The 15,603-nt window shown below is 44.4% G+C and overlaps 1 protein-coding gene across 2 annotated transcripts in view; it reads right to left on the minus strand.

The window, feature by feature from the left end:
- The window catches only part of mfsd1 (major facilitator superfamily domain containing 1), a 55,701-nt gene extending 49,931 nt beyond the window's left edge, over nucleotides 1-5,770 (minus strand). Inside the window, exon 1 of one of the 2 annotated variants that reach the window (XM_072572736.1) lies at nucleotides 5,496-5,770. In XM_072572736.1, the coding sequence (XP_072428837.1) occupies nucleotides 5,496-5,646 (151 nt within the window). In that variant the 5' untranslated portion in view covers nucleotides 5,647-5,770. The remainder of the gene's footprint in view (nucleotides 1-5,495) is intronic. The other variant, XM_072572738.1, reaches the window with a different exon arrangement.
- Between the last annotated feature and the right edge of the window lie 9,833 nt (nucleotides 5,771-15,603).

Below are 15,603 nucleotides of genomic sequence, written 5' to 3' on the forward strand. Positions count from 1 at the left end.
CCCTCCAGAGAGTAACCCATTCAGATCCATTCCCCTACCCTATATTTAACTCTGACTAATGCACATAACACTATGGGCAATTTAGCATGGCCAATTCATCTGACCTTCACATCTTTGGATTGTGGGAGGAAACCGGAACAGCCAGACAGAACCCTACTCCCATGCAGACACGGGGAGAATGGGCAAACCCCACATGAACAGTCACCCAAGGCACGAATTGATCCCAAGTTCCGGGCGGTCAGGCAGCAGTTCTAATGACCGAGTCACCATGCCGCCCCAAAGTGTGATTCATTATTTTTGAGTTTACCTTTGTGAATTCAATTAGGATAGGGCTAGCAGACTACACAAGTGTATTTGTGAAAAGCAGCTAACATTACCAAATTTGGATTTAATGTAGCTTCCAGTCTAAAAAATAACCCTCCACCACCACCCTCTGACTTCTAGAGGGTGGTGGTATATCCAAATGGCGAATTTTCATGAAATCTAACCTTGCTAACCAGTCTCCCATGGGGAACCTTGTTGAATGCCTTACTGAAGTCCATATGGATGACATCTACAGCTCTAACTTAATCAGTCCTCTGTTACTTCTTCAAAAAGCTCAATTAAGTTTGAGAGACATGATTTCCCACATACAGAGCCACATTGACTATCCCTAATCAGTCCTTGCCTTTCCAAATACATGTACATCTTGTCCCTCAGGACTCCCTCCAACAATTTGCCCACCACCGATATCAGGCTCATTGTTTTATAGTTCCCTGGCTTGTCCTTACCATCCTTGTTAAAACAATGGCACCATGTTAGCCAATCTCCAGTCTTCTGGCACCTCACCTGTGACTATAAATGATAAAAATATTTCAGCAATGGGCCCAGCAATCACTTCCCTAGCTTCCCAAAGTTCTAGGGTACACTTGATCAGATCCTGGGGATTTACCCACTTTTATGCATTTCAAGACATCCAGCACTTCCTTCCCTGTAATATGGGGATTTTTCAAGATGTCACCATCTATTTTCCTACATTCTATATCTTGACATGTCCTTTTCCACAGTAAACACTCGCAAAATATTCATTTAGTATCTCCCCAATCTCCTGTGGCTCCACACAAAGGCTGCCTTGCTGATTTTTGAGGAGCCCTATTCTCTCCTTTGTTATTACCCTTTTGTCCATAATGTATTTGTAAAAACCCTTCGGATTCTCCTTCATTCTATTTGCCAAAGCTATCTCAGGTCCCCTTTTTGCCCTCCTGATTTCCCTCAAGTATACTCCTACTGTCTTTATACTCTTCTCAGGATACATTCGAATTGTCCTGTCTATAACTGACATATGCTTCCTTCATTTTCTTAGGCAAACCCTCAATTTCTTTAGTCATCCAGCATTCCCTATACCTACCAGCCTTTCCTTTCTGAAGGCTTCTCATTTTCCAGCTGAACAGTTACCTGCAAACATCTGCCCCCAATCAGCTTTTGAAAGTTCTTGCCTAATATCATCAAAATTAGCCTTTCTCCAATTTTGAACTTCAACTTTTAGATCTGGTCTATCCTTTTCCATCACTATTTTAAACCTAACAGAATTGTGGTTGCTGGCCCCAAAGTGCTCCCCCACTGACACCTCAGTCACCTGCCCTCCCTTAATTCCCAAGAGTAGGTCAAGTTTTGCACCTTCTCTATTAGTTTCACCCACAGATTCCTTTCCACCTAAACCCTTCACACTATGACAGTCCCAGTCTATGTTTGGAAAGTTAAAATCCCCCACCATAACCACTCGATTATTCTTAGAGATAACTAAGATCTCCTTACAAATTTGTTTCTGAATTTTCTTCTGACTATTAGGGGGTCTACAATACAATCCCAATAGGGTGATCATCCTTGTCATATTTCTCAGTTCAACCCAAATAACGTCTCTGGATGTACTTCTGGGAATATTAGTACCGCTGTAATGCTATCCCTTATCAAAAATGCCAATCCCCTCCTCCCTTTCCGTCCTTCCTGTAGCATTTGTATCCTGGAACATTAAGCTGCCAGTCCTGTCTGTCCCTGAGCCATGTTTCTGTAATTGCTGTGATATGCCAGTTCCATGTTCCTAACCATCTGCCTTTCCTGTTAGGCCTCTTGCATTGAAATAAATGCAGTTTAATTTGTCAACCCTACCTTGTTCTCTGCTTTGTCCCTACCTGTTTGACTCGCTTCTGTTCTTAACTGTAGCAGTCTCAGATTGATCTCTTTCCTCACTATCGCCCTGGGTCCCATCCCCCCTCCCCAACCTTACTAGTTTAAATCTTCCTGAGCAGCTCTAGCAAATCTCCCAGCCAGTAGATTATTCCCCTTCCAATTCTGGTGCAATCTGTCCTACTTGTACAGGTCACTTCAACTCCAGAAGATATTCCAATTATCCAAAAATGTGAATCCTTCTCCCATACACCAGCTCCTCAACCATGCAGTCATATGATCTATCCTCCTATTCCTACCCCCATTAGCTCGCAGCACAGAGAATAAATCAGATATTACTGCTCTCGAAGACCTCATTTTAAATTCCAGCCTATCTCTCTAATCTCCCTTCAGAATCTCACGGTGGCTCAGTGGTTAGCACTGCTGCCTCAAAGTGCCAGTGACCCGGGTTCAATCCCATGGGTGACTGCATGGAGTTTGCACATTCTCCCGGTGTCTGCGTGGGTTTGCTCCGGTTTCCTCCCACAGTTCAAAGATTAGGTGAATTGGCCATGCTAAATTGCCCATAGTGTCAGGTGCATTAGACAGAGGGAAATGGATCTGAGTCTGGGTGGGTTACTCTTCGGAGGGTCGGTGTGGACTTGTTGGGCTGAAGGGCCTGTTTTCACACTGTAGGGAATCTAATCTAGTCTATGTCATTGGTTCCAATGTGGACAATGACCTTCTGCTGGCCCCTCTCCCCCATGAGAGCATTCTGCACCCTCAGACATCCTTGATCCTGGAACCAGGGAAGCAACACACCATTCTGATTTTTCACTGCTGGCCACAGAAACAGCTGTCTGGGCCTCGGACGAGAGAGTCCCCTAACATAATTGATCTCAGAGCTCAACGTACCTCATTGTGTTGGAATCAATCTCGATACCAGAAACTTGACTGTGCGTGCTTCGTTCCCTGAGAAGCCATCACCCCCTACATTTTCCAAAACAGCATACTTGCTTGAAATGGGGATAGCCACAGACGACTCCTGCACTACCTGCCTACCTCTCTTACCTTTCCTGGAGTTAACCCATCTATGTGACATTCCCCTCTTCCTATAGCTACCATATATCACATCCCCTTGCTCTTGTAAATTCCTCATTGGAGAGGCAGTTAGAGGCAACCGATCCATTTGATCAGATAGGATTCTCAACCAACGGCATTTATAGCAGATATAATCCTCAGTAATCCATAAACTCTCCCTAAAATCCAAGATCCGACAAGAGCATATCACTCTAGTGAGGGCCATTTTTTGCTTCTTTCAATCTACTGATCCAGAAAATTGCACTGTCTCATTCCTCGACAAAACACTGCTCCAGGCTAACTCAATACTAAAGGCTTATATTTTTTAAGTTTAATCCAGAGATGTATCTCAATGTAACGTATGATCAAGAAAGAACCCACTCTACTCAATACTGCAGACTTACTGTCAGGCCACACTTAAAACTATTTGCTAATCCTTTTCTGTGCTGTGACCTCTCCCAAACAGGCTCCTCCAAGATTAGTTGCGAATTTCAGTGTTTGTTAATTTTCCCAGATGCACTCCGATGTCCAGTGTTACACAAATTCAAACAGCAAAGGCAGTAACTGTGCAGGTTCACTGTTGCGTCAGGGAGGAGTGTGGGTTTCCTTCGCTCTCTCTTGCACTGACCTCACCACATGCTTCCTTTGTCTGTTCTTCTCCCTTTTAAAACTGCTGTTGTTTTGACTTTTCTCCAAAGTTCCAAAACAATGCAATAGCATAGAGAACAGTAATTGCTGCTCCTGGAATTTGAGGAAATTACCTCCAATACCTAAAATACCTCAAAAAGAAAGAAGAAGCCTGTTTGAGCCAGAAATTTTTCCTGTCCTCCATCTTGGTTTGGTTGGAGTAGAACAGTAGGGAAGTCTTACTGCAACTGTAGAACATGCGGGTAAAACATATCTGGACTACCCTGAGCAGTTTTGGACATAGTTTACAGAGGTTTACTAGGATGACACTGTTAAAGAAGGATTGTCTAATGAGCAAAGGCTAAACAGTTTGCTACTCTACTCTACTCATTGGAATCTAGAAGCATGAAATGCGATCTCATTGAAACATAAGATTCTTAGAGGGTTTGACAAGATAGATGTTAAGAGGATGTTTCCCCTTATGGGATAATCTAGGACCAGAGTGCAGAGTCTTGCAATAAAGGGGGGCTAATTTAACCAGATGAGTGCCTTTGGAACTCGTTATGATAGAGAACTGTGAGGCAGAGTCCTTATGTTAATTTAAGGCTGAGACAGATTCTGGATCAATAAAGGAATCAAGAGTTACAGGGAAAGGACAGGAAAGTAGTTGTGAAGAACGTCATATTAGCCACGATTCTATTGAATGGTGGAGCAGGCTCAAAGGGCCAAATGACTTACTCCTGTTGCTAAATATTGCCTTCTGGCCTGAGACATGGTTAATAAGAGTAATTTGAGCCAATTATGACTGAACTTTTCTGAACACTTAGTATCTTTACACTCCTGTTTAAGAACTCTACTCAAAAGATATCCAATCCAAAGCAAACATAAAATTGATTGAGATTTTCACTTAATGAGATTAAAACATGTTCTCAGACTCAGCTATAATTGCCTCACAACTAACAAATATTATTCCATAAGAAAGATTGTTAATATTCCATCTTTCATCTCTCAAATGTTGCATTGCTCACATTAAACAAATCTCAGTTACTCACCATAGCTTCCCATCCAGCCAATTTGCTTTCTTGCAATAATCAAAGGCATAATGTGAGAAAGGTACATCTGACCCTTACATCCCTTCATTCCAATTTTCTAATTTATTATAACCACTGTCAAAACTCTTCACATTAATTCCTAAAACTCTTAAAAGGTAACCTATTTAGCTGTTAGATAAGTAAGTATCACATTCTAAAATGTATACAATTCCTTGCCTAAGCTACAAGCACATTTGAGAGTTTCGTGCAACATACATAACTGCAAATTTCAGATTCACAGGAAGTCACATTCAAGTCACAAGGCACAAAGTGCCTCATCCACATCTACAGTATTCACACTGACTATTCCACAATCTCAGGTTATAAAATACCCAGCTAACTTTGGGGATCATTAAACACCCGGAGAGTCATGATGACTAAAACGGGAGAGGGGGCGGTCGGCGGAAAGAGACAGGTTACTGATATAAACAACAAGTGGCCCCAGCAGCAACTTGCAGCTTTCCCCAACATGACAGAAGCACACACCGGACACTGTCGCCGGGGCCGCTGCACCCAGCCAGGCCCAGGGAAACACCGATTCGCTCTGAGACTCACCGAAACCCAGGAAACACATGAAGGCCAGCACCACAAAGCGGTGCGGCCACCGCCGGGGGTCACACAAGGCCGCGGCACAACCCGGACTCGGACCATCGTCACCCGACTGCCGGCTTCGATCAGCCGGCAACAACACGTCCGTCTCCGCCATGCCCCCACCGGCAGCCGCTCACGTGACCGCGGTCACGTGATAACACTACCCTGACACCCGGAGACGATCCGTGATGGTCCGGGGTCAGGGGGCGGAGGGATGGGGTAATGACGTGAGAGGACGGTTAATGACGTGGGAGGGGTGTAAAGGAAGGGGAGGGTGTGGTATTGGGGGAGGGGGGGATTGCATGGGAGGGGCTGGAGGTAATGAGAGGGGAGGTATTGGCATGGGAGGAGAAGGGAGTGTCCAGGGATAATAAAATGGGAGGGTGGGAATGAGATGGGAGAGGAGAGGGTAATGATATGGTAGGGGAGGTGCTAATGACATGGGAGGGGAGGGGATAATGACAGATAATGATGTTGGTAGAGGGGAGGGGTGTAATGACATGGGGAATGACATGAGGGGAGTGGAAAGGGCTAATAACAAGGGAGGAGAGGGAAGGGAAAGGGGCTAATGACATGGGTGGGGAGGGGAATGAAATGGGGGGAAACACAGGATGAGGGAGGGACAGAGAGCAATGAATGGATTGTGGGTGTGGTGGGGGAAGGGGTTACTGACAGAAGGCCATGTGATCTAATGTTTGGTGGGAGGGCACATGAGTGACAGGCTTGTGGATGGGAGGGTTGACAGAAGGCCCAGGAGGGTGTGGGGTGGCAGAAGGCCTTGGGAGGGGTTATGACAGAAGGTCATAGGGAGTGGGCCAGGGGTGGCAGAAGGCCTGGGAGGGGGGAGTTGTGACAGAATGCTATAGGGAGCAGGGCAGAGGTAATAGAAGGCCTGGGGGTAGTGAGTGACAGAAGACCTGGGAGTGCTGGGGGGGGGACAGAAGCCATGGGGAGCGGGGCAGGGTGACAGGCCTGTGGGGGTTGGGGAGGGGTAACAGAAGACCTGGGAGAGCTGGGTGGTGGAGTGGGTTCTGGGGGATGGATGCGGTGAGGTGACAGAAGGAGTTTGGGGACACAGAGGAAAGGGTGGAATACAGGAAGTAGGGAGAGATGGATGAGGGTGGGGGAGGGGATGTTGGCAGAAAGTGTTGAACTGATGGGCAGGCTGGAAATGGGAAGGAGTGAATGACAGGGAGAAATGGGAACTTGTAGTTTACCAACACCAGGGGAGATACCTGATGGCTGATAGTCCTTAAGCTAATAGAGTCTCATGAGTGGGTGGCATGGTAGCACAGTGGTTGGCACTGTTGCCTTACATGCCAGAGACCCAGGTTCAATTCCCGCCTCAGGCGACTGTGTGGAGTTTGCACATTCTCCCCATGTCTGCGTGGGTTTCTACCGGGTGCTCCGGTTTCTTCCCGCAATCCAAAAATGTGCAGGTTAGGTGAATTGGCCTGTAGTGTTAGGTGAAGGGGTAAATGTAGGGGAATGGGTCTGGGTCGGTTACACTTCGGCGGGTCGGTGTGGACTTGTTGGACCGAAGGGCCTGTTTCCACACGAGAAGTAATCTAATCTAAATTACTGACCACTTATCCACCATTTTGTGTACTTGAACAGGGGCTAGGTTCATTACCATATCATTATTTTTGAGGATTTGTGTCCCTTCTGTTTGGGCATACTCGGTCATCTTGGGGTTTCCTTTGAATTTTATGCTGAGTGGCCATCCTACCAGCTCTGTAATAAAACCACACCATATTACAGACCCATTATTACAGAAAGTGCTGTATATTCAATCCATTTAATCTAAATGGGATGAGAATTGATAAAACTAATCCACTCAGTCAGGTTAGCATACAGGTGACAAAGTTGAAAATTTACCTCAAGGTTTCCCCCTTTGAAATATCTTGATTTTTACTGTAGCTTTTGATCTTATTCCTAACAGCTACATCATTAAGAGTATGATACATGTTTCTTGCTCGCACATTTACCATTTAAAATTAGTTTGCTTCATTTAAGGTCACCTGATTGATTGATTGTTATTCCTTTCAGGTTATTTTGACAGCCATTATCAACATTATCAATAGTGGTGTTTTCATTTGCTGTTGTATCTACATGATTGTAGCCTAATCTAGTTAAGAAAAGGAAACATTTCTTTGTACCATTCAAGCCCTTGGAACATTTGAATGATCATATTTTGACTGTAGTCATTGTTGATATTTAGACATACTAGTTAAGATAAATGACTGGTTATGTTGATTAAAAGATATTGGCTAGGTATCTCTACCCTTTGGGTACCATGAGATATTTTTTGTCTACCCGAAAGGCAAATATGTTTAAGGTTTTATCCAAAGCATGTCATCTCACACAAAGTAGACATTTCCATCACCTACAGTCAGACCCCACCAACAGGGATATATTTCCTTCCCCACACCTACCAATATTCCACAGAGACCATTCCCTCCATGAAGCCCATAGGTTCACGCCCCACCCTCCACTCCCAGAACCTTGCCTTGCCTCTGCAAAAGGTGTAAAACATGTGCCCACACCTCCCTCATTATCTCCATCTAAGGCACCAAAGGATCCTTCTGCCTCCAGCAGAGATTTTCCTGCACATCCAAACACTTCTACTGTCAAGCGTATGGTGTTGGAAAGCACAGCAGGTCAGATAGCATCTGAGGAGCAGGAAAATCGACATTTCGGGCAAAAGCCCATAATCAGGAATGAGGCTGGGAGCCTTGGGGGTGAAGAGATAAATGGAAGTGGGGTGGGGATGGGGGGAAGGGAGTTGAGAGTGCAATAGGTGGATGGAGGTGGGGGTAAAGGTGATAGATTAGAGAGGAAAGTGGAGCGGATAGGTGGAAAGGAAGATGGACAGATGGGATGGGTCATGAGGACAATGCTGAGCTGGAAGGTTGGGACTGGGGTAAAGTGGGGGGAAGGGAAATGAGGAAACTGGTGAAATCCAAATTGACGCCATGGGGTTGGAGGGCTCCGAGGTGGAAGATGAGGCATCCTTCCTCCAGGCATCGGATGGTAAGGGAGTGGCGATAGAGGAGACCCAGGACCTGCATGTCCTCTGTAGAGTGGGAGGGGGAGTTGAAGTGTTCAACCACTGGGCAGTGGGGTTGATTGGTGCGGGTGCCCCAGAGATGTTCCCTAAAGCGCTCTGTGAGTAGGTGTCCTGCCTCCCCAATATAGAGGAGACCGCATTGAGAGCAACAGATACAGTAAATGATTTGTGTGGAAGTGCAGGTAAAACTTCGATGGATGTGGAAGGCTTCCTTTGGGACTTTGGACAGAAGTGGAGGTGTGGGCACAGGTTTTGCAATTCCTGCAGGGGCAGGGGAAGATGGATTATTAGGGGGCGTGGACCTGACAAGGTAGTCACGGAGGGAACGGTCTTTACGGAAAGCGGACAGGGTTGGGGAGGGAAATATATTTCTGGTGGGGGGGGTCCTGGTAGCTGGTGGAAATGGCAGAGGATGATGCGATGTATACAGAGGTTGGTGGGGTGGAAGGTGAGGACCAGAGGGGGATTCTGTCCTTGTTGCAGTTGGAGGGGTGGAGTTCGAGGACGGAGGTGTGCGATGTGGGTGAGAAATGCTGGAGGGCATCACCAACCATGTGGGAGGGGAAATTGCAGTCTTTAAAGAAGGAGGACATCTGGTGTGTTCTGTGGTGGAACTGGTCCTCCTGGGAACAGATGCGGCGGAGGAATTGGGAATGAGGAATAGCATTTTTGCAGGAGTCAGGGTGGGAGGTGGGTATTATCCAGGTAGCTTTGGGAGTCAGTGGGTTTGTAGAAAATGTCAGTGTTGAGTTGGTCACCATTGATGGAGATGAAGAGGTCCAAGAAGGGGGGAGAGGTGTCAGAGATGGTTGAGATTAATTTAAGGTCGGGGTGAAATGTGTTGGTGAAGTTGATGACCTGTTCAACCTCCTTGTTGGAGGAAAAGGTGGGGAGTGGTGCTGGTGTAACTGCAGAAGATAGACTGTTCCACACCTCCTCCTACCTCCCCCTCGACCACGACCTCACCTCCCATCACCAAACCATCATCTCCAGACCATACACAGCCTCATCACTTCAGGGGATCATCCACCCACAACTTCTAATCTCATAGTTTGGGAACAGTGCACTGCCGGATTCTACCTCCTACCCAAGATCCACAAGCCTGCCCCACAAGCCTGACTACCCCGGCTGACCTATCGTCTCAGCCTGCTCCTGCTCCACCGAATATATCTCCACATACTTCAATACTGTCCTATACCCCCTGTGCAGGAACTCCCCACATATGTTTGGGACAGCACCCATGCCCTCCACCTTCTCCAAGACTTCTATTTCCCTGGCCCCCAATGCCTCATCTTCACCATGGACATCCAGTCCCTTTACACATCCATCGACCATGACCAGGGCCTCCAAGCCCTCCGTTTCTTCCTCTCCCGACATTCCCACCAGTACCCTTCCACTGACACTCTCATTCGTTTGGTCCTCACCCTCAACAATGTTTCCTTTGAATCCTCCCACCTCCTCCAGATGAAAGGGGTAGCCATGGGCACCCGCCTGGGCCCCAGCTATGCCTGTCTCTTTGTTGGCTAAGTGGAACAATCTATCTTCCGCAGTTACTCTGGCACCACTCCCCATGTTTTTCTTCGCTACATTGGTGACTGCATCAGCGCCACCTCGTGCTCCCACAAGGACGGAAAAGCATCCTTCCACCACTACCCTCTGTCTCCTATGTCTAAGCTGGTTCTTTATCAGAAGTTTTCCTCCTCTACAAGAATCTCAGGGAGTCTCTCTCCCACTGCAACTCCCAGGTCATTTCCTCTGCCCTGAAGCTCTTCAACCATGTCGTGAAACAAACTCGCTACCACAGCCACATTTGCTCTACTTTCTCCCCACCCCCACCCTCCTCGAGCTTATCTCTCCACGCTTCAGGCTCACTGCCTTTATTCCTGATGAAGGGCTTTTGCCCGAAACGTCGATTTCGAAGCTACTTGGATGCTGCCTGAACTGCTGTGCTCTTCCAGCACCACTAATCCAGAATCTGGTTTCCAGCATCTGCAGTCATTGTTTTTACCTCGTTGATTTTAACCCTACTGCGAATCCTCTTGCAAGGATGCCTGCCTTGAAGAAGTTTTCCTCCTCTCTCTACAAGAATCTCAGGGAGTCCCTCTCCCACTGCAACTCCCAGGTCATTTCCTCTGCCCTGAAGCTCTTCAACCATGTTGTGAAACAAACTCACTACCACAGCCACATTTGCTCGACTTTCTCCCCACCCCCACCCTCCTCGAGCTTATCTCTCCACGCTTCAGGCTCACTGCCTTTATTCCTGATGAAGGGCTTTTGCCCGAAACGTCGATTTCGAAGCTATTTGGATGCTGCCTGAACTGCTGTGCTCTTCCTGCACCACTAATCCAGAATCTGGTTTCCAGCATCTGCAGTCGTCGTTTTTCCCTCGGTGGTTCTTTATCCGTCTTGTCAGCACACCCCAATACCATGTGACTTCAACTTTTGTACCAGTCCATGAAGGACCTTGAAAAAGGCTTTACTAAAGTCCATGTAGACAACATCATTGCTTTTCCCTCAATCATCTTCATCATGTCCTGAAAACAATTATGTTAGTGAGGCACGACCTTCCCTGCACAAAATCATTTTGTCTATTGCGAATAAATCTATTTGCTTCTAAATGCGTATAGATCTTGTCCCTGAGAATCTTTTCCAATAATTTCCTGACCACCGATGTGAGACTCAAGGGCCAGTAATTAAACAATGGGACAATATTGGCTATTCAAAAAGGAGGAGGAACAGCTCCAACAGTGAGATGAAGCATGGAAATTCAAGAGATTTCTAACTTCATGAGAGATTTATTATCATTTCATTCAGAAAATAGCTAGCCTTCAGCACTGGGTGGCAGTGCTACTTAGAAATCACTGCAGAGTGGCTATTGGATGAAGTTAGCTGCCTCTTGAAAAAGGCTTTTGCAGGGAGGAAGGTGTTCGGGTGGAATCTTGGAGATAATAGAAAACAAAGAGCTTTTTGAGAAACAACATATTAAAACAGCAGGTGCAGAACTGAATAGAGTGAAAGAGCTCCAAAATCATATTTGGCAAAGAAAACCAATCCATGTTGCCAACCAGCGATCCAGGTTAAATAAATCATGTTAAACAGTCACCATCAAATATAATTGTCTTAAACACAGTGGAAGAAACTGGAGGCGCACAAAGATACAAATTGTGAGCCAGATGAGACTAAGCAGAGTAAAATGCAAATCTAAATACTGGCAGAAGAGTCAAAAGAGCATGAACTGGGTATGTTGACCATGAAAATGTGGAAAAAGTCAAGGAAGCAGATAAGGGTTGCCTTTCACCACTGCCACCAATTCTGTGCTTGAGTTAGGGACTTTGTCAATAAGTGATATGTGTTGAAGTCAGACACAAAGTGGCAGTGACTCAGAGGATGCTGTCATTACAAAGCCTAAATTTGACTTCACAGTTAAGGAAGTACAGATTAAAATTTGGAATCTCAGAGAGTGAGGTAGAATTAAAGGCCAAAGATCCTGAAATTAAAGGGGAGATGTTTGGAGATTCCTTCTCCAAAAGAATCACAGAATTATACACATAAAGAAAATCTACCATTCAAACAAGCACTCTAGAATCTTCGGAGCGGAATCAGCAAATCAGGAGCTCTGCAGTCAGAGGTCAACATTGAAGCAGAGGTCAGTGCAGAACTTCTGACAGTAGGTGAAGAAAGGGCAAGTGATTATACAGAAAAAACTGGAAATGAAAACATCAGAAATACTGGAAGTTAGCAGGAAAGTTGAAGTCATCACTGTGACTACAGAAACATTGTGTCAGGTAATGGAGGAGTAGGTTATAGAGAAAAGTGAAGAGAAGTCCAAATCAGCATTTCAATTGATTGATTGTAACTTGGATACTTCAAAGAACTGTGGAGAGCTGCAGATTGCTATTGTCAAATTCTTCTTGGAGAAAAAGCTATTGGTCACTTCTGTCAGCATCAAAAAGTCCTGAAAACATAACCAAGTAACCATCCTCTCTGAAAATAACCCAAGTTACTGGACACCAACTGTAATTAAGCAGTCTACAACAGTGCATAAATCTGTGGCAGTTGTCCAGGGCAAGAAATTAAAGCTTAAATAATTTGACTGGGACTGCATGATTTGTCTCCAGCAAAGAGACAACAGTTTGCAAATAAGTTTTAAATAAGTTAAAGAATGAAGCTGCAACTCCCCCAAAGAAAATAACAATACTAAACTGGAGCAGGACCTTCTGTACAATGAACTAGCCATTGGCTCATAGCCCCTGGGTGTCCATACCTCCACTACAAGAACATCTGCAAGTAGACAGTGACACTTGCAGGACTGTTGCTAAGGGCTAGTAGAGACAATCTTTTTGGAAGAAGCAAACAGAAACAAAAAATTCATCTGGCTGAAAAGACAGTTTTGAGAAATCAGAAACCATCTTAGCAAACTCCTCTGCAGCAAATTTGACTGTCAGAGACCTCCATACAAAGGAATCTCTGTGCCTGTGCCACACCACACTATGCTTAACAGTGACAATGTAAACTTCAGAACTTTAATAACTTCATGGATTGAAAGAATCAGCAACAACTCTACAATAAACAGTTTCTTGAGATGAAAGTGACAAGGAGAAACCATTATAAAGGAATCAAACACAGCATGCTCATGAGCCATCGCTAGAAAGCAGAAGTTAAAGGAACATAAACACGCTGTTTCCTGGAAGAGAGTAAATAACACTGCTTGATATCCTATCTCAAAACAAAAAGGTAATTAAGAAGGAATGTTCTGAAGTAAAGTGTTTAATTGTAGGAAAAGATGTGTTTTAAACAGACAGTTAACCCCACATGTAACAAAGAACAGGGGAGCTACTTCTGATAAGAAGACAAGCTACAGACTTGAGGTCTCCAGTGTAATCAATGTCGGGGATGAAAAAATCTATTGAATCATCATTAATGTCACACCACAAACTTGAAAGAGTGAAATTTGTTAGAGAATCCAACATGATAACAATTCAGTAGCAGAACTTTGAAGAACAATGCTGTACAAGAATTGAGCCCTAGGCCAGATTCCAGTATTAATTAGGTAATAGCCAAGTTGAGTTGTGAGGCTTACCTTGCCTACTTGAGGGGTCTTATTTTGTTGCTACATGTAATAAAGTTTAAATCATAAACAATATTTAATTGTGAGATTTCTGAATAAGTTGCCAAATTAAAGGCAGCTTGTGGTTATTTACCCACAACAAAAGAACTGACCATCATACAGGAAAGCATTATTTTCTGAGATGAAAGGCTGCCACTGGGCATTTAGCTAATGGCTATTAGTTTAATAGTAAATTTGTTTGCAGTCTCTAAATCTGTATATTTTGAAATCTAAATTAGGTTGCTTGTTTTGAATGCTACAGTATTTTATGTCAAGAAGTCAGTTTCTGAAAAGAGCTGCTAGCATGTTTCCAGTATATAAGGTATATTTGAGGTCTCCATTCTCCCACATCAAAGTGTGAATTAAATTTGTCAAATAAATTTATTCAATCATAAAGAGTTACCCGGATCAGTTAGGCAATTCTCACCATGGTTAAAATGAGAGTAGATATCCAGGATGACTCATGATTCAGCTATCTGGCAAACAGAAATCAGTTATCCCCTCTGTCCTTTATACTTTCAACAATCTACTTCTGCAATGAAATGATTGTATCAATGTCATTTTTTTAATGGAAGCAAAAAAGCTAATGTAAATTAAAACAAAACAGTTTCTGCAGTTAAAAATAACTTGAGTCACTTGTAAATAATCTTATTATCAGGAACGAGATTATGTTCTTTAGCTTTGTCATGGTCAACTGCAAAAAGTCACTTTTATAACATTTTCCAAAGTATTAAACTAATATAGCCTCATTAAAACTCACCTGGAAACAATGTACTCAAATACATTTGAATAAATACTGCAGGGGCTGGAAATCTGAAACAGACATGGAAATGCTAGAGAAACTCAGCAGATCTGACAGCATCTGTGGAGAGAGAAGTGGAATTAACAATTTGAGTCTAGAATGACTTCTTTGTAGAGTCATAGAGATATACTGCACAGAAATACACACTTCAGTCTAACTCGTTCATGCTGACCAGATATCCTAACCTAATCTAGTCCCATTTGCCAGTACTTGTTTCATATCCCTCGAAACAGTTCCTATTCATACACCCACCCAAATGTCTTTTAAATGCATGAAAAGGTTGCCACTTAGGTCCCTTTTAAATGTTTCCCCTCTCACCCTAAACCTCTGCTGTCTAATTCTGGACTCCCCTACCCCAAGGAAAAGACCTTGTCTATTTACCCTATCCATGCTCCTCATGATTTAAAAAATCTCTATAAAGTCACCCCCTCACTCTCCAATGCTCCAGAGAAAACAGCCCCAGTCTGTTCAGCCTCTCCCTATAGCTCAAATCCTCCAACCCTGGCAATATCCTTGTAAATCTTTTCTGAACCCTTTCAAGTTTCACAACATCCTTCCAATAGGAGGGAGAGTAGAACTGCACGCAATATTCCAAAAGTGGCCAACCAATGTCCTGTACAGCCATAACATGACCTCCCAACTCCTATACTCACTGCTCTGACCAGTAAAAAAAAGCATACCCAATGTCTTCTTCACTATCCTATCTACCTGCAACTCCACTTTCAAGGAGCTATGAACCTGCATTTCAAGGTCTCTTTGTCCAGCGACACTCGCCAGGATTTTACCATTAAGAGTATAAGTCCTGCTCTGATTTGCCTTTTCAAAATACATCACCTCACATTTGTCTAAATTAATCTCCATCTGCCATTCTTCAGCCATTGGCCCATCTGACCAAGATCTTGTACTCTGAGGTAACCTTCTTTGCTGTCCATTACACCTCTAATTTTGGTGTCATCTGCAAACTTACGAACCATACATCCTATGTTCACATCCAAATCATTTATACAAATGAAAAGCAGTGAACCCAGCACCGATTCTCATGGCACACCACTGGTCACAGACCTCCAGTCTAAAAGGCAACCCTCCACTCACC

This window comes from Chiloscyllium punctatum, chromosome 6 (assembly GCF_047496795.1).
Source record: "Chiloscyllium punctatum isolate Juve2018m chromosome 6, sChiPun1.3, whole genome shotgun sequence".
Classification (NCBI taxonomy): domain Eukaryota; kingdom Metazoa; phylum Chordata; class Chondrichthyes; order Orectolobiformes; family Hemiscylliidae; genus Chiloscyllium; species Chiloscyllium punctatum.